The sequence below is a fragment of the Centroberyx gerrardi genome, chromosome 5 (genome assembly GCF_048128805.1).
Source record: "Centroberyx gerrardi isolate f3 chromosome 5, fCenGer3.hap1.cur.20231027, whole genome shotgun sequence".
In the NCBI taxonomy this organism is placed as follows: domain Eukaryota; kingdom Metazoa; phylum Chordata; class Actinopteri; order Beryciformes; family Berycidae; genus Centroberyx; species Centroberyx gerrardi.
The window spans coordinates 22322143-22342070 of NC_136001.1; the positions used below are offsets into that span (position 1 = coordinate 22322143).

The window sequence follows — 19928 nt, forward strand, 5'->3', positions numbered from 1 at the left end:
AACCACGTGCCATCGAGGCCCAAGAGTCTGCAGGCTTTCATCCCAACCAAACACTACACAAACAGTTCTACTCAAACTGAGTGTTTATATCAAGAAATCAACAACATAGCAGGAAATCTGCCAAAATGTTTAATAAGCTAAGTGTTCTCGTCAGTTTTTGCCAATATGATCCAACAATGTGATTTCCCGCACATCTTTGTAAACCTGAATGTAACATGCACTGACACATACAGTTGTGGCCAAAAACATAGGCACCCTTGCAATTACTTCAAATATCTCACAATTTTATCTGAAAAATCTTGAAACTGATAAAAAAAAATGGTTCAAGCATTATTTTAATTTCATGGTCAATATTACAAATCTCTTGTTTTTGAATTAGAACTTAATACATCCTTGTAAATCCAAAAATGAATAAAAATGGCACTGACAAAATTACTGACACCCTAGACTTAATATTTGGTAGCACAGCCTTTGTTCAAAATAACTTCGGTCAAGCGCTTCCTATAACCATGTATTAGCTTCTGGCAACTCTCTACTGGCAATTTGGCCCACTCTTCTTGTGCAAACTGCTCCAGTTCTCGCGCATTGGAAGGGTTCCTTCTCCCAACAGCTACTTTCAGATCTCTCCACAGGTTTTCAATGGGATTTAGATCTGGACTCATTGCTGGCCACTCCAGGACAGTCCAGTGTTTTTTCTTGATCCAGTCCTTGGTGCTTTTTGAAGTGTGTTTTGGGTCATTGTCATGCTGGAAAACCCATGACCTTCGACGAAGACTCAACTCTCTGACACTTCTTTCAACATTGCGCTGCAAAATGCCCTGATAATCTCCTGATTTCATGATGCCAGGCACACATGCAAGGCACCCCGTACCAGAAGCAGCAAAGCAACCCCAAAACATCAGTGAACCACCTCCATGTTTGACTGTGGGGAAGGTGTTCTTTTCTTTGAACGCTTCACCTGGTTTTCTGTAAACATAGAGGTGACGTGCTCTACCAAAAAGTTCTACTTTGGTCTCATCTGTCCACAGAACATTCTCCCAGAAGGACTTTGGCTTGTCCAGGTGTGTTCTGGCAAAATCCAGTCTAGCTTTCTTGTGTCTCTCTTTCAGAAATGGGGTCCTTCTGGGCCTCCTACCATATAGCCCTCTTTCATTGAGTTGGCGACGGATGGTGCGGGTTGAAACCACTGTACCCTGTGCCTGAAGGTCAGCTTGAATGTGTTTGGCAGTTAATCGAGGTTCTTTCTCCACCATTCTAGAAATCCTCCTCTGTGATCTTCGATCAAGTTTTCTTTTGCGGCCACATCCTGGGAGGTTGGCTACAGTTCCATGGGCCTTAAACTTTCTGATTACATTGCACACTGTGGATACAGGAACTCCCAAGTCTCTGGAGATGGACTTGTAGCCTTGAGATTGTTTGTGCTTGGTTATAATTTTGTGTCTGACCTGCTCAGACAATTCTCTGGTCTTCTTTCTTTTATCCACGCTCATTGTTGTACAAAGAGTGACACAACACAGCAGTATGAGCTCTTTTCTATATTCAAGTGGTTAAATTAGTGTTTTTTATATTGTAGGCATCTGCAAGTCACCACAGGTGAGTTCAATTCCACAGTAAATGAGAATCACCTGACTGAAATCAGATGATTTCTAACACTTTCTAAAAGGTGCCGGTAATATTGTCCAGGCCATTTTAGGATTTCTGAGGAAAAACCTAAGATTTCATTTTTTTTTTCCAGTTTTTCTGTTTTGCTCCAATACAAAGCAAAGAAATAAACATGTAGACACCAAAATATTTGGTCTTTCAACTTATTTATAAAAGAACAGGAGAGTTATTTGAAATAATTGCAAGGGTGCCTATATTTTTGGCCACAACTGTATAGGTGTTGATTTAATGTTGATGTCTCTAGGTGAGAAATCAATATTTTTAAACTCAAAACATGAATCACACCAATTGATAGAATAGTGTGGAATCTTAATCTCCCCAGACCGGTGACAGTGGTGTTCAAAAACATTTTAAATTTAACCCTTTAAATGTTCCCTGGCTTTAGTGTAGAATGACCTCTGGTGACCCTGATCTGTGTGGATTCTCCCCCCGACACCAAAAGATAAGTTTCCTATCAGAAGTCTGAGTCGCTCTCCGCTGTGCTGAACCATGACAACGCTCACAATTTAACAAAAAATGTGATTGTAATTGACTTAGTTGGACGTGATTAGCTTCATTTTCACCCCTGTTCAAAGGATTGTATTGTTTTAGATGCTGTGTTTTGTTAACATCAGTTTTTACCAATCTAAGTAACAACAATAACATGATAGTCTATTGATCCCTGTAGGGAAACTCCCTGTTTACTGCACCACTCTGTAGTGCAGTAAGTATAAACACAGCTCAGTTTTCCTTTAACAGTTTGTCCAATTCTAAATAACTATGCTCATCATTCATTGAGGATTACTGCCTCACACAAAACTTGGTTAAAATCACAAACTAGATAAACCACTGGATAAATGGCAACAGCCTTAAACTCCATGTCCATCATTTACACAATTAATAAAAAATTAAAGACGCACAGGTGGAATATTTTTCTGAGCCTGTTGCTGATAGTCGGCTAGCTTTTTACTCAGTACTGCTGATCTGTCAGAGGTTTTTAACCCATTGCTGAGAAGGTTAATGTCAGCAGAGTTGAGGTCAAACCTTTCAGTTTAAACACTGTGAGATCAAAGCAACTCCTACAGGTGGTGGAAAGGCACACCACCTGTGTTTCTGTACCCATATTATAGTAGTCAGGGTTACTAATAATCTTCTGATAAATGCAGATTCCAGTGTGTTAGTGCTGCCTCTGACATGATCGATCAAGCTATTCTAATCGATAGATAGAGGAACTGGGTTGGTTTTTTCTGGACTGAGTCTCTGCTCGCCAGTGCGCCGACAGGATTGCTTGACTTTAAATTGATGTCAAGGGCTGTATGGTTGGTCAGTGGCAATGTTACCAGTGGCAAGCCCACCAGAATAACAAATACGACTTCCGGTCACAAAAAGTTTCTACATTTGAGTAATACAAAGTACAGAAAAGAAAATAAACAACGTATTTAATGAGGAATCTGTAGTAAATCAAAATGTAATTGCAAAAAGTTCACTTCGCAGCATATATTAACAGCCACACAAGCTACAGAAAAAGGCTATAAAATCAGAGCTCCTTTACATGGTGTCTAGTGATAAATACCCTATTCTTGTCACGTTAGGCTGTCAAATTTCACTAATTTTCACGAACACTAAACCTTATACCAGAACTTGGAATGGTGCAATTTCTGTGGCACAATTGTTCCTAAAGACTGTTGAATGGGAGCCTAATTTCCGATGTCCATACACGACTATGCAATATGCCATAGGACTGCCAAAAAATAGGCCTATTACATCACGAAATGATATGCACCATAATAGGTATAAACCTCTTAGTATCTATTTAACAGGTGGGTTTTTACTGCATATTTACAGGAGTAATTCCACAGAGTATTTTGATACGATTTCTGTTATTCAGTACGCCCCTACACTTTATTGACAAATGAATTTGACGAATTTTCTGCTTTTATTTTGAAGAGAACCCCGCCTTTTCTCTGTGTTCTGTCTCTCTGCGCGCCTGCTAATGTATTGTCCGCGGTGGGCGTGGCTAGCAGCTGTGACCTGTGACTCGCTGCACACTGTCTCGCCATTTTCCTGTTGTTAGCTAGGTGAACAAGCTAGCTACTATCGGCATCTTTTAGTCAGTATCTTCAGTGGGGGAGCAGGAGACGTCAGGATTTACAACATATAGCTAGGTTAGTGTAGCTAGCCTAATACTTTCCCGTCATCATGGACGAGGAATATTACAGCACTGCTGGAGACTGGGACACACCGGAGAGTAATATGGTAAGATCACGACTTGTTGCTGCTTGCAAAGCGGGTAACGTTAGTAAATAGTTACTTACCTGGGTAACGTTAGCAGCAGCTAACAAGATGCAAATTGCTGGAACAACCATACACTCACTTTCAGCTAGCACAGCGTTAATATCAAGAAACAGGATGTGCACCAAGTTGGCTTAGCCTGCTTGCATCTTCAAATGTTGTGTCTGTTAGTTATGGGACACACTGCAGCTTAGCTCGAAGCTAGCAAGCCACAAGCAGGCTACAGCTGTGGGATATGATGCTAGCTAACCAGGCAAGTGACGTACAGGTACAGGTCGCTCTCAACCGTTAGTCTTAATTAGGTTGGTTTCGGTTTATGTCTTCACCGTTGTCATTTTCTGTGCTTAATATAACATTGCACTGTCGTTCATGCAAATCTTTAAGCTCTGCAGCAGGAGCCGGATGATCTGAAGCTAGTTTGAGAACAGACATTTGTTTAACGTTACGCACGCTGATTTGCCCGGCATAGTTTCTCAGAACAATTTCAAGCCAGGAATAGTCACAAATTTTGAATCCTCAGAGATGCGTTTAAATACAAAAGACTGTAAAGAGAACCTGTCAATAAGTTATGAAGAGCCTCTCGATGTTTAACTTATGGGCTGCAAACCTTTTGGAAACCTTTATTCATTTAGGGAAGATTTGCCTTTGGTCTTTTAGGAGTCATTGCACGGTGTAGATTCTTTCAAGAATCTTTAACATGAAATCCTAAATAGGAAAAATAAATCGCAGATAATATATCTTAGTTTTTCTTAGTTGTTTACACACCAACACTGAAACTTGAGACAGAATGTCCAAAACCTGACACTCAGCTCGAATCCTCAAACCAATTGCTGCTTTTTCACTCAGACTGCAATCCAAATCACACATTTTGCAAAACACTACACACATTTCTGTCTATTTGGCTCAATCTTTATAACTACAATTTTTGCTGAAGTTTTTGTATTTGCAGAAATGTAGGCCTATGTGGTATTTTGTTATTGCATTTGTGTGATTGCTTTATATTTTAGTAGGCTCACAACATGATAAAAAAAAACAGGCTACTGTTAAAAGTAGTAAGTGTAACAGAAAATTAGAGTTTATACCGTGGGCTACTAGACCTCATGAATATGGCCATCTGTGGTGCTTGCCCATGAAAACCAAATATTTGCTCACTTTGTGCCTTCTGGTGTCAACCCTGTCTGCAGTCTTTATGCAGATGCCACTCCAATACTTTTACTGTCAGAAAAGAGAGAGAACTGATGTTGCCTATTCTCAAACCAGGAGAGCCAACCTGGAAAGCATGTTCACCATCTCAAAAGAAATAAACGTGTAAGATATAACTTTAATTTTTTTCAGGAGGATGGTTATGTTGAAGGAGAAAATGATGGGAAAGTCCAGGAAGATTGTCTACAGAAATTCTCCAGCAGGGATTACATCATGGAGCCTGCAGTCTTCAACACCCTCAAAACGTATGAACCGTCTTGTTGTAAGAACGAACCATGTGCATAAAGCATGTCAAGACTCTAGTTGATGTCATTCAGTCATCCCAACACATGCCACTGTGCAACACACACACAGCATTTCTGATCGAGAGCAAGACAGGAGAGCAAGGAATACTGGGTGCATTTAGAAAGGACATTTGAATCATTAAGGTCCGTTTGAGAAGTGGATGATAGAAGTCATATTTTTCCCATAGGTATTTCCAAGCAGGTGGCTCTCCAGAACATGTTATCCAGCTCCTGTCTGAAAACTACTCTGCTGTGGCCCAGACCGTCAACCTTCTGGCAGAGTGGCTGATCCAGATGGGTAGGCACCAGACTGCAAGACTCTATGTACCTTTTTGGGGTTTGGAGGTGTCATAACTGTCACAAATACTTAAGGTACTCCACACTTTATTTTGTGCCTCGTTAGTGACATTTGCATTTCCTTTCTTTTTATCGTAGGTGTAGAGCCCGCTCAGGTCCAAGAGCGTGTGGAAAATCACCTCAAGAGTCTTCTGATAAAGCACTTTGACCCTCAGAAAGCAGATTCCATCTTTACTGTTGAGGGAGAGGTGAGATCTCACAACTAACGCTGAGGGGTAATCTTACAAATAACAATCACAAGTAACCTCAGACGATGAGCATCTCATACTAAAAGGTTGGCTGTTAAGGTTGTTCCCTTGTACCACAATTCACACATAAGTGAAGTTGTTGTTCTGTACCAACTTTTTCTGACTGATTTTCTTTAAAAGAGGCAAGTTATGTGGATATGAGACCAATCCAGTCTCCTCTGGTTTGTTTAGACCCCAGCTTGGCTGGAGCAGATGATAGCCCACACTACATGGAGAGATCTCTTCTACAAGCTGGCCGAGGCTCACCCTGACTGCCTGATGCTCAACTTCACTGTAAAGGTATGATGACCCAAATAGATTAACTCTAACTAAGATGTTTTTTAAAGAGAGCATTCAGTTTTCATTCAGATGGAATCACCTTCATTTATTAAGTACACGTAGGAGACATTTTAGGTCAATGGGAAAATGTGTCCAGCATATCTAAAACATTATATTATTTGGATGTAACTGTAACATGTTTATTCCAGCTGTTGAACTGCAGAGTTGTTCAGTGCACCATTATAATAAATTCTTAGGAAATTTGTGTCAGAGCAGTTTTTCTTTTCCCAAGTTGTGCGGCTGAGCAGCTGTTTGTGCTGTGGCGCATGACTGAAAAGATGAAAACTAATCTTTCAGAAGAGGTATTGATTATGGTCACCTATGTTTTGTGTGTGTGTGTGTGTGTGTGTGTGTGTGTGCAGCTGATTTCAGATGCAGGGTACCAGGGAGAGATCACCAGTGTGTCCACAGCCTGCCAGCAGCTCGAGGTTTTCTCCAGGGTGCTGAGGACGTCTCTGGCCACGCTGCTTGACGGAGGAGAGGAAAACCTAGAGAAGAACCTGCCAGAATTTGCTGTGAGTTAGCTACTCTGCTCTGTTAACTAGGGCCCTGTGAAATAAGTTTCATTTTTCATTTTTTCTGTTTTAGAGTCTTGGTTTCTTGCATCATCTTTTTCTCCCCCTCTATTGTTTGCTGTGGAGCTTAAAGCAATTCATTGGTGAACTTTAATTTTATTATCTAGGCCAGTGATTCTCAATCTTTTTCATATCAAGGACCCCTAATTTATTCCACGGACCCCCATTTGATGAGATTTTGTCTCTCGGACTCAAACCTGAGAATATTTTTATTGTTAGATATGATTTTATCCAGAATCCCATGACTATCTGTATTGTAGGTAGAGAGATAACAGTGAAACTATGATCAAAGTAGTTATTCTTCTACATTCTCTAATTGTGTTAACTTCTTGTAAATGAAATAATGGTGAAGTTTAACAATTCATCAATTTGCTGGGGACCCCCTGCAACCCTCTCAAGAACCCCTGGTGGTCCCCGGACCCCACGTTGAGAACCACTGATCTAGGCAAACAAACTCCACTAATACAACATTGCATCTCTCATCCTATTGGAACTGAACTGAGACAGGATACTTTATTTTTTTTATTTTTTTTTAAATTTATTTTTTGTGAGTCATATACTTAGAAGGGTTGAATTTTGTTCTGCTCTATCTAAAGCTAAGCAAAAACATTTCAGACATCCAAAAGAGGGGAGGAGAGCTGAAAGCTGTTTCACACCAATGAAATGCAAATATGCAATGGATGCAAAGACAATCAGAAAATACCCCTTTTACTACATTTGGAATTTTTATGGGATTTTCAAGATTAAGTCAGTTCCAGTTATTTTTCACCACAATATTTTTGCAGCAAGTGTGCATGTGGTTATAGAGAATATGTCAGCTGTTTTTTCTTCTTCTTTAATTTTACTGCTTTTCAAGTTGCTTTCAGACAGACAGTTACAGTTGAATTCATTTCTATTAGTTCTGATGATTCTGGTTTAAACTTTTCAAATATCTTATGTTTTATATGGCACTAGCTCCCAATTTTTTTAGTATTTGATTTCCTTTTTCAAACCCAGATTGCATTTCATTTTGTTTCTGCTAAATGGAAAACGGGGATCTAAATGACTTCTTTTGTCAGTCGTCACTGATTACTTACTCCTAAGATAATTTATTGCGGTGAAAATTCTGTTCCACCTGGACATGGAGAGCAGAGTGTTACAGATGATGGCACTACAATGTATAACAGATGGTCCATGCATGAGGTAGTGTCCTGTTGCATGTGATGGGGTTTGCTGAAGTCTTCCCCTCTGTGTCCTGCAGAAGATGGTGTGTCACGGGGAGCACACCTACCTTTTCGCCCAGGCCATGATGTCCATCCTCTCTCAGGAGGAACAAGGCGGGTCGGCCATGCGTCGCATCGGCCAGGAGGTGCAGAAGTCGGCACATCAGAGGTACAGTCGCCTCTCTTTCTTTCTCAGCACAATTCCACCAGTTTGACACAGAGCTCAGTGTTTAAGCCATGTTACATGTCCACACCTCCTTTCCTCCTTTTTCCGGGCATGTGAGTGTGACATAAAACACACTATACAAGGGTGGTGCGTCATGTCATCCACCATGCTGAAAACGAAATGGAAACATGTCTGGTTTTGATGACATTATAAGGTGACGGCCCACAGGGAAGTGCCGATTTAAGGAAGTGCACTCGTTCATGCACTGCAGGTCTGCTCCTGGTCCTGTATGAGGCTTACTGTGAATCGCCTCCTACATGGGATGGATCTGGATCAGCATACCATCATTTTCCCGGGTTGTGTGTGTTAAAGGCGTATGAGTAAAGATAGGAATATCACTGTTGTTAATAATTGGACGGTGTGCTTGATGTCACAGAGGTCATGATGCCAGCCAGATCACGCTTGCGTTGGGTACAGCAGCAGCCTACCCCCGAGCCTGCCAAGCCCTGGGTGCCATGTTGTCCAAAGGAGCTCTCAATCCTGCTGACATCACGGTCCTGTTCAAGATGTTCAGCAGCATGGACCCGCCTCCTGTGGAGTTGGTGAGAACAGAGCACCTTGAACCCCCATTTATAGTCGCTACATGTTTATCGGTGCTTGTTTCTGTATTTATTAAAACTCTCTCTCCTCCTCAGATCCGAGTGCCTGCCTTTTTGGACCTGTTCATGCAGTCACTGTTTAAGCCTGGCTCAAAGATCAACCAGGACCATAAACACAAATACATTCACATCTTGGCCTATGCTGCCAGTGTGGTTGAGACGTGGAAAAAGGTATGGAGAGCGGGGATGACTTTTATACTGTGTTGCATTCTGCCTGCTGCCCTGTATTTTTTTTCCTCTGTTTTATTTCCTCTCACTTTTGCTCCCCTCTCTCCTTTTGTTTTAATGCCCGTGGTTAATGGTAATATTGTTTGTTGTTTAATGTTGTCTGTCTGTTATGTCCCTTTTAATGTTGAATGTTTGTATGTCTGAGTTTTTAGCCCCGTGACAGCAGGGGCTCTATGGATCGCATTGTCAGTCGCTCTGTTCACCACTTTTGGTCACGTGGGTTAAAGTGTGCAGCAGGGAGTTAGATTGCAGACTCTCAATTGGGAGACCGGAGTTCGATTCCCGGCAGAGACACTTCCACAAAATGCAAAGTCATGGGGCTGTTAGACTCTTAGTCTTGTTATTTTATTCCCTCCCCTTCCCCCCAAGAGCCTAACCTCTTGCCAGGCCGTCTGTGTAAATAAGAATTTGTTCTTAAGTGACCTGCCTCTTAAAATAAAGGTTAAATTAAAAAAATGAGTGTGTATGGTGGAGTAGGTGTAGTTTAGTCACTAGTGAACTAAGTTTGCTGTAGTTGGGTATTTCCTTAATAAATTTGCATGCTTGTTTGTTTCCTTCTTGCCCCCTCGTTCCATCTTAACTGTTTCCTGTTCTCTGGCCACCAAGTGAAACACGCACACACTTGACTGTCAGTTCACGTGTTGCTTTGTGCTTATGACACTCATTTATGACATTTAATAATTTTCCACAATGTAATTTGAACATGGTTTGACTACTTTTCCAAATTCGGGTCACATTTATTTATTACAGAATGATTAAACTATAATTTATATTCATTCATTGTATAGTCATTTATAGATTTTGAGAGTGGTTTCTTTAACACTGTCTCTAACATGTTACACCTTTCCTCCCATTCAATCCCAGAACAAGCGAGTCAACATAAATAAAGATGAGCTGAAGTCGACTTCCAAGGCCATAGAGACTGTGCACAACCTGTGCTGCAACGAGAACAAAGGTGCTACAGAACTGGTGGCTGAACTCAGCACTCTGTACCAGTGCATCCGGTGAGCAGATTTACAAGTTCACATTTCCGCAAAGCCTGCTGCAGGAAGGGAGGGGTAGGGAGGGGTAGGAGGTGTTAAATTTGACAAGGGGCTTAGTATCCAGTTGCCAAGAAGTCCTGAATTGAATTATTATGGAGTGCTATGCTGGAGGTGGTGAGAGGCAGAAAAAAATGCCTATTGCACATGAAGCTAATAATATGGTGCAAAAAAGAAGCACTTGAAGATGACTTGAATAGATGAATAGAATCTCAAACCTGACTGGAGTGTCCCAAAAACTATTACCTGTAAATAAATTGGGGTCTTGGATTGTTCAAGGTACTTCCACATCTAATAAGGAATAAATTGCCAATGAATATGAAGGCGACTTTGTTGGCTCCTGAAATGTTTCACACCCCAGTTATCTTTTATTCAATAGTAGAGCTACTTCTGGACCAGTGTACTCGTATCCCTGGATAATCATCCTGGGTACTTGTCATCCACAGTTTGAGAACCACTGCTACAGTCAAATCTTACTCCAGCGTGTGTAGGATTGACATTTCTCTCTCTGGATATGGCTGCCTGCTACCCACTGCTGACCGACCCCTCTGAATACACATTTGTATTTGTGTCTGTCCAGGTTCCCGGTAGTTGCCATGGGCGTTTTGAAGTGGGTGGACTGGACAGTGTCTGAGCCTCGCTACTTTCAGCTCCAAACAGACCACACTCCAGTCCATTTGGCGCTGCTGGATGAGGTCAGTTGTTGTTACTGGATTCATGTAATAGGTTTTCATTCTGTGGAAAGAAAACATTTGAATTTGAACTTTACCCTTTCCTCTCCCTAGATATGCACGTGTCACCAGCTACTACATCCCCAGGTTCTCCAGCTGCTTATCAAGCTTTTTGAGACGGAGCACTCCCAGCTAGACGTCATGGAGCAGGTGTGTGTGTGTGTGTGTGTGCTTGCATGCATTTTTTAAGATAATGCTTCCCGTTTCATTTTTCGATGGAAATTGATAGTTCAAAACACTTTCAGAGTAACTTAACACCAAACCTAAATCTGTGTGAAGCCTGACACAGACTCGGGTTTGGGGTTTAGTTGCTCTTTAAGCTGTAATTGGAGGACTTCTCAGCTGACAGTATGGCCGGTGTCTTTCTTCCAGATGGAGTTGAAGAAGACCCTGTTGGACCGAATGGTCCATCTGCTGAGTCGTGGCTACGTGCTGCCCGTAGTTGGCTACATCCGCAAGTGTCTGGAGAAACTCAACACGGACATCTCCCTTATTCGATACTTTGTCACGGAGGTAAAAGCTGCTCATGCCCTCGTGTTACTTAGTAAAGTAAGGAAAAAAAGACAAATTCTCAGACCTGAATCACAAATGTTAAGATATTTGGACAAGGAAGTGACTATCCTTCATCCATTCAAATGAAATCTCTCTGGAATATTTGCATGTAAAACTATTTCTTTCAGTATATTCCCTTCATAGATTTAGAATAAACCTCAGCAAACTAATTGAACTCCTAAATATTCAGACTCATTTTTAGTGTGGTCATTTATCAAATTCACAACCTTTTTCACCAACTTGAGTCTGTCCCCTCCCCTCTCCCGTGCTTCTGTTGAAGGTGCTGGATGTGATCGCACCTCCCTACACGTCAGATTTCGTTCAGCTCTTCCTGCCCATCCTGGAGAACGACAGCATCGCAGGCACAATCCGCACAGAAGGAGAACATGACCCTGTTGCTGAGTTCATAGGTAAGTTTCATTCTTACATTTCAGACATTACAGTCAAACCACTTACACTGAGACACCATTTGTACATAGTTCTTTTTTCCCAACTGCTGAATGTTGAACGCTGTCTTTAAAATTCAAGCTAAGTACTTTTTATAGAGGGAAGATGATTCAAATGATTTTTGTTTCGATTTATCTTGCCAGTCAGTCAACATCAAGATAGTTAATTGTTCATGTCATATTAGAGCTGTGTAAATATATAAGATTAAGTAGGGAGTGGTTCTCATATAGTAACATGGGTTTAAAAAGAATATACTGTATATATAACCTGTGTTAGGTTTGTTGCCTAAACCTGTGGAAATGTGGAAATGGGGCCTAAGTATCCTCTCATCTTCCTCTTAAAGCACCAATATGTAGGTAATTATTTCACTTTTTTTTCCAGCTCATTGCAAATCTAACTTCATCATGATCAACTGATGTGGAAAGGACGCTGAAGATTTTGATATTTGAGATTGTACCCGGAGGATATGGGAGCATCAAAAGACCGGATGTCATCATGAGCCAGTACTTTAATCTGCTGCTGGACGTTGAAACAAATAGTTTGGAGAGAGACTGTCCCGCTTCACACAGTGAAATGGAATTTGTTCCTCGTGAGGCTGCACAAACCCAAATGACGGATTTACTGAATTGGTAAAATGTTAATAGGATGGTAATGAAACAGACTTGTTGAAGGTAAAGCCTCTTAAAATGCAGCTACATGTTTTTTGTTTCAAGTGTATATTTGATTTTCTATATTTTATATGTTGGTTTCAGCTGTTTTAAAATAAAAAAGTAAAAAAACCTGAATATATACTGATTTGCATTTCTTGATTTTTATGTAATCATTCTTAAGATATTAAATGTTAAATTAATTTACAATCAGCATTCCCAATTACTTATACATAAATGCTATGGCTCCCCATTTATAGAGATATGATCACAGAATTCCATGTCAAATCCATGTCAAAGTTTATATTTCTAAATCTTCCAACTTATGGTACACAAGTATAAATATATTGAGCTTACCAAACATGTTCAGATAAAATAAGAGTCTAACTTAATGGGCTAAATAGATGAAGGCCTTGAGGGGAGGGGGTTTAGGTCAGCAAATGTCTGTAAATAATACTTTTGAGATGCGTATAGTTTGTATTCCCTGTAAGCCGTACCAATGTCTTTACCTCTCTCGTTAAGTTGCAGACTGGCTTCCTATCAGTTTTAGCAATAACATCTGTTCCCTATAAGGAATCAAACCTTCACTCATAATGACAGGTGCTGATGGTGCAGGAGCTTTGATATTTCCCCATTCATCATCTCAAGTTGACGCTGCTGAAAACATCACCACACATTAGGATTCAGGGCTCGGGATTAAACCCAGCATATGTTCCAACTCACTGAGCTGTATTCAAGCTTCTCTTCCATACATATTATATATTTACAATGTGTTTATGTTCCTACTGACAACAAAGCTCTTTTACCCCACAGGATGCAGAGACAGGCATCAGCACTGTAATTTCACCTTTCCCAGGAATTTGCTCATCCATTGGCGTTCTACAAGCTGTGCTTCTCTGATGGTTTATCAGCATATACCAATGCTCACACACTATCTATGGGTCCTGATAATGTAGTAATTGTCTGCATTGTATAGTTGGACTTTGACATCACACACAGCTTTAGTATGTTCACAAACAGTTAAATGCTGGAATACAAGAAATGATGGCTATTACTGTAATGTCAGTGCAGATCTGATCTGAAGAAATCTCATTTGTTGACACTGACATTGTGTTCTGTTCATTTGCACCGTTTAATAGTAAAACAATACTCACTGATTGATTTGAACTTTATTGTGAAATGTATATGTTGATTGTTCATAGTGTGGAAACAGAGTGAAGTACATCAACCTATCCTTGATTGCACATGCATAGAAGGCACACTGTTACTGATAAAATAATTGAAGTTGATTATCAGTTTTTTCCCGGTTTTCAAGGTGTAGCGCAAGATCACTGTCAATACATTAACACCACAATGCTGTCGAAAACATTTTGTATCAGAGCAGTGCCGGACAAGTGAAGAAAGGAACCATGTTCTTTGGCTGAGCACAGTGTCAGTACAGTGTCAGTAATTTTCAAAAAAGTGTGGCGTTGTGAAAAGCTGTGCATCTCAGCTTTTGATCATGTAAACTGAATACTGTGGATAAGAATGTCTCCCATCTTTCCATTTAGGGAGTACATACAGGTTTTTAAAGAAAACCATGGTTTACACAATGATCCCCATTCCCTATAGTATTAAAAAAAAAAAGCATCTATTATGGCCATTCAGTGTGCAGTCGTTAAATTTTACCATAGCATAGAAAACAGTCATACTGCCTCACTCCCCACTGTTATAACATCTAGAGTTTTAAGACTTGCAGCCTAGAGACCCACCTGAGCTAAATGAGAAAAAGAATTGCACCAAATCCACAGCCAAAACATCCTCACATAAGTTTGTCTGTAACCTAATGAATATCCAGTGGGAGATCCTTGGCGTTGAAATTTGAGAAACCCTGATTACATGTTTAAAAGTAATGGCAAAGATCTAAAAAATAATAACTTTGTATTTATTCCCTTTTTTTAAGGTTTACATTGTGGGACAGGGCACCCGTTTTAAAAAGTATCCCTCTGCCTGAGAGAGGAAGACATGTCATGGCACAGTGTAAAAACCTCGGGTCCTGGTGGAGGCAAACTGTGGCTCCTGTCTCCTCTAGAGGTACGCCTTGGATACAACGGGGTCTCCATACATGCAGTCCTCCTCCAGGGCCAAGTTGTATTTGCTTCCACTTCCTCCCTTGTAGGCACTGGTCACGATCTTGAGCCAGCCTTTCTCACCCTGAGGAGAGCAGAACATTAATCTACACATTCAACAGGGTTAGAAATGCCCTTAATACACTAAGCAATTTTTCCTGACCACTAGAGGGTGACAGAAACTGCAACACATTTGTGAACACGCAGCAAAGCTACTGGCCGACGGAAGCCCTTAAGGACAAACCGTGCATAAAGGCTAATGGCTAAAATAAACGTACCTACGGACAAATATCGGCGGTTACCAGTCTCACTTTGCTAGATAGTTCTCCCGCTGAAGGTAAAATGTCCCACAATGACAAGTGAAGAGGCAGGTAGCAAGTTTACTAGTTGAAAACGTTTACTCGCTCGCTTCATTGATTCGCCATTACTCGGGCCGAGTTTGACAACAAGCTTTAGGAAAGAGGTGAAAACAAGCTGGTCCCCGTGTGGCTGTTTGTTTATATCATTACGTCTCACGAAAATCTCCACGTAGCACACGGTAGTTTCAGGATTGGTTACAGGGTCTGAAATCGCTTATTGCAGGTTTAAAGACAGTTCTCCATACTGCTTGTTAAAGATTTTTATGCAGTGGATTCAAGATTTGTAAAAATCTGGTCAGCTCAATATTAAAAAAAAAAAATCCAAAACAGATATTTTTTCTTTTCACAAATGAATTGGCAAAGCTCAATAAACAGATGAACAGCAGGCTGCGTGACAACTAAGCATAGGTTTCAACATATTTGTTTGAGTTTGTCATTTTTGCAAACAATGTAATGAAAATGACTTGTATTATGCGTTGCACTGGAAAGAGAAATGCACTGCAAACCACTTCCTTTTCTCCATCTCTAGAACAAAGCTCGTCTAGGGCAGGGGTTTTATTTGTCAGCAAATCTGACAACCTTTCCCACTCTCGCCACTTTAAGTATTTTCTCTCGCCATTTGACGAGGACTTACCCATGGCTCTCCCCAGGAGTTGCGCACAATCCAGTATTCTACACCGTCTTCCACTCCCCATCCTGCCACCGACACGATGTGGTTGATGTAAGGCTCCTCCACATACTCAGAGTAAAGGCCTCCGGTGTACGCATCAAGCTTATCTGTGGCCATGATCCCACAGCTAGAGGAAGCAAACATCGCTCATTAGTTCCCCATCTCTGATTAGAGAAGTGCCAGTGATTGAAATCAGCTGGTGTAGTGTTTGGTAGTGGTTAAGTGATAGTGGTTAAGACCCCCGTCTCTGGACCCACATGGGCCCCTGCTGGCCTAAAAACTGGAATCCCACCAGAGTCTTCTCTACTGTCGCCCTCTCAGCAGGGGATAGACTGCCTAATGTCATTTTAAAGTACCTGATCGGTCCTCCGGCGTAGAGTTCAGCCATCATCTTCTCTCTCCCGCTGACGGCTCCGTAATCCCCCACTTTCCACAAGGTGTAGTTCTTCACAATATTGCACTTCCCGAAAGTGGTGCAGGTCCCACATTGGTTGAAAGGTTTGCACTCTATCAAGAGGGACAAAGAATATGCACAGTACTGACTTTTATTGTGCAAGTGATTATAACTATTCATTTTTTGTGCTAAAAGGACGCTTACGTTGGTCTTTAGCCTGATAGTTATTGCAGGTCTCATCTGGGATGCCATGTGTGTTAGCATATTCCCAAACCCCAGAGTGGTCGCCTCCATGGCAACTACCAGCATCACCGCAGTCAATCACGTTCTGGACAGAGAGATAGGCAGATGGCCACGCTCCTTTCCGCTTGATGTTGATGCGATCTGGCAAGAGAGCAAGCACAGCGCTTGGGTACAAACAACAGAGAGAGAAAAAAAAAAAAAAAGAACTGCGGGAATCAGCAATTTCTGTCCATCAAAGTCCTTTTTGCGCAATAAATGCACTTAACGAGGAAGTGAAACTACTTTGCCGTTATTAAAATATATTGTGGCTGTAAAGTCATGTGAGGACCTGCAGATCTACACACACTCACAGTAACAAAGAATGATTTGTTAGATCTTAAAATGCCCCGACAGGAAAACTACAGGAGTCGTACCTGCCATGGCGCTGGTGCTGCCGTGGGCCCAGCAGGAGCCACAGTACTGAGGGATGTGCTGGTTGCGGGTCGTGCTAACATAGTTGGTGCCATTGATGTTCCTCCAGTCCCAGGACTTGGGCAGATCAGAAATGTTCAAATACTCGTGAGGGCGAGGTGCGGTCCTGTGAAGAGACAGATACCTGTATGAGTGAAAGCCTGGAAAAACTCTTCCATCATCTCTTTCAAGCATTGACACAGGGGAAGTGTGCAAAAGCTAAATATGGTTTTTAAATGTAGGCCATCTTTCTTGATTGTGTGAATGGATTGTTTACACTTGTATTGTTCGTATACATTAGGACTTGTGTTTTCAGTTATGGTAGGACCTGAAAGCTGTAAGAGATTATACATTTCTCAGATTCTATTTTCTCTTCTCTCTCAGTTCTACCTTTCAAGCGTCTCTTTAAAATACAGACTCAAGCTTTCAGTTCAGTAGAACCGCACAGTAAAACTGCACATACTGCTGGTGCCTATGGGGAAATCGGTTGTTTACTTCCGCAAACTGTGATTCACTCAGCCTCGTGATTCATAAGAACTGGTGACAAGGAAGTTTCGATAACTGCAAAACCTCCTTGAGAATAAATCTTAAAATCGTTTTAAATAAACGAAAGAATCATATTCCAGGAGCTGGGGTTCAAATTCGGTTATTTGACTGCAGTAGAAAACCAATTTCTGGGCAAATGAATCAAAAACTCCCTACTGCTGCTGGAAGTTTTTTTTATTCCAATTATAAGGCATGTAAATTACACCTGGATGTAGAAATTCAGTTGCATACTGCCTCATTAAAGCAGTCTCAGCCTGATAAAACAGTCAACTAACAGCTAACGTTATTGCCTTTAGCCGTTAGCTAGTTAGATAACACTGTGGACGCCTTTTCCACTTCAACACAACTTCACTTCGTTATTCCTGGCATGCTGGCATTAAAGCAAAGAAAGCTGACTAAAAAAAGACACACAAAAAAACTTACTTCAATCCGAAGTCGTTTTTCCTCGGCATGCGAACGTAGCAGGGCTGCTTCTCGTTAAAAAACACTCCGGCTAAAACACCGGACAACAGGGACAAAAACACGAGAAGTGTCCGCGCCATCGTGAACCCGAGGTGGCGTTTCCAAAATATCGTTACCGACAGAGAGAGAGAGAGGGAGAGATGTGATTCACGGCTGGTGTCGACGCCAACGGGACTTTTTCTACATTGATCTGCCTGCAAATCCTAAACCCCGTCCTGTCCTGTAAACCGGTTCCGACTCCAGGCTGTCACGTGAACATGACGACGACAGATTCAAAATGTCATACACACACACCCACGTGCTTCACAGGGAAGCTGCAAGGGACCGAGTCTTATCTTAAAAAAAACACACAAGTCTGTGCAATCTGATAAGTTTGCTGCAGAGACAGCACACACTGCCTGCGGTCTGTTGAAGTAATGGGGCTTTCCTTCAGCCCTAGTTTACACAGACCCTTTGTTTTCCTGAGCCGTTTTACTTTTTCTTTCTTTCTTTGTCAACCCTAGGCTTAAAGGGATACTTCAAACACATTTCCACATATTTTGCATTTTTCTTGGCAGTTGCATACGAAAGTTTTTTTGTTATACACTCCGGTTACTAAGATAAGTGGCAACAATAAGCTGGTTTGAAAATGTTTTTCAAATTTCTTGCGCAATTACAATGCAAAAGTCAAGTTTATGTCAAGTCAAGTTTATTTATATAGCCCCTTATCACAAGCATGTCTCAGAGGACTTTACAGAGAATGTGTCTAGCTAGATCTAACTGAACACAATCAATGGTGAACAAAATTATGTAGGACAAGCATAGCGAAAAACACAAGGTAGGCAGGAGCAGATTTAGCAAGACAAACAATCTACCTATTCTACAGCCTAACCTACCCGGCACCCTGAATGCACACAAGGAAAAACTCCCAAGAAAAACCTTAGTAGAAAAACTTGGAAGAAACCTTGGGCGGGCTGAGGCAAATAGGGATCCCCCCTCCCCACCCGGGACGGCTTAGCGTGCAATAGGTGCCGGGCAAAACATTGACAGAGTCATGGGCAACAATAACGACAGGAGAAAACAGAGAGAGAGACAAAAAGAAGGAGAAGCGGCATGCGGCGATGAGAGGGGGATGAGGCCAGCGCTAAAAATGCAGTGAAACGAGGTCAGCAGTCGTAATTCAGCGTCCAGGTGGGAACAGCGGCAGGGAAGAGGAAGGCCAGCACTGATGACGAAGAGCCAGGGCAGCACCCGTCACTGTCAGGTACAACACTGCACTGGAGTCAGAGGAGGGGAGACAGAGGAAGCCGCGTACACACACACACCCAGACACACACACACACACACACACACACACACACACACACACACACACACACACGTACAGAGGAAGGGGAGAAAACAGCTGCACACAGAACACACAGGGTCAGAGACACGGCAGGTGGGAGCAGCATCAGGGATGGGACCGAGGCCGGCACCGACGACCACTGCACTCCATTACAACTTCAATATGCCCTTAACTAAATTTTCATGAATTCATTCATCGAGCACTGTCAACTTAATTTTAAAGCCTTCATACATTCGACATAAACCTTGACATTTTAATCAAAAAACAATTTGTGACAAATGTGTGAAAGAATGACAATAGTTATGCATTTTCCAATAAATGAAATTTAACTATAAACTTTGGATTAAGCTCTGTATTTTGTGACTCTGTTAATAGAAGATGTTGAGAAACATATTAGTTTATTTTGGGGATTACATATTGATTATTTTCTCTTTATATCCATCCAAAATGCCACTCGGAGAATGACTATTTACCCCAGATTTCATGCCAAGTCCACTGAGTCGTAACTGTTGGGTCAGTGTGTTGGTGTCCTTATCACTATGAAATCTGCTGAATGTGAAAACCCGTTCTTTTACGATGATCCATACAGCTCTTGGTCCCTGACAGCATAAAATCTTTAACCGTCTCAAAACCCCAGACATGGCATCTATATTACACCGGCCTGGACTTTGATCTCATAATCACTGTATTATTTGAAATCCAAAAAGGTCAGAGTTTAAACATCAACAAATATGGCATCATCCTGATGCGTTTAGAGCTCACAGGATGCTGTTCATATA

General features: G+C 41.5%; 2 protein-coding genes across 2 annotated transcripts; one reads left to right on the forward strand and one right to left on the reverse strand.

Annotated features, from left to right (window-relative positions):
* Positions 1 to 3720: 3720 nt before the first annotated feature.
* On the forward strand, positions 3721 to 12737 carry nelfcd (negative elongation factor complex member C/D). The gene is made up of 15 exons (XM_071910435.2): positions 3721 to 3897; positions 5269 to 5381; positions 5609 to 5718; positions 5856 to 5965; positions 6197 to 6304; positions 6706 to 6858; positions 8159 to 8289; positions 8723 to 8888; positions 8982 to 9116; positions 10038 to 10177; positions 10794 to 10908; positions 10999 to 11094; positions 11317 to 11457; positions 11777 to 11906; positions 12325 to 12737. The coding sequence occupies exons 1-15, from the start codon at positions 3841 to 3843 to the stop codon at positions 12357 to 12359; spliced, it is 1740 nt and encodes a 579-aa protein (XP_071766536.1). The 5' UTR covers positions 3721 to 3840; the 3' UTR covers positions 12360 to 12737.
* A 1783-nt stretch (positions 12738 to 14520) lies between these two features.
* Positions 14521 to 18058, reverse strand: ctsz (cathepsin Z). Its single transcript, XM_071910445.2, has 6 exons — positions 17784 to 18058; positions 16778 to 16941; positions 16326 to 16505; positions 16084 to 16234; positions 15692 to 15854; positions 14521 to 14783 (listed from the first exon to the last, which is right to left on the reverse strand). The coding sequence occupies exons 1-6, from the start codon at positions 17900 to 17902 to the stop codon at positions 14658 to 14660; spliced, it is 903 nt and encodes a 300-aa protein (XP_071766546.1). The 5' UTR covers positions 17903 to 18058; the 3' UTR covers positions 14521 to 14657.
* Between the last annotated feature and the right edge of the window lie 1870 nt (positions 18059 to 19928).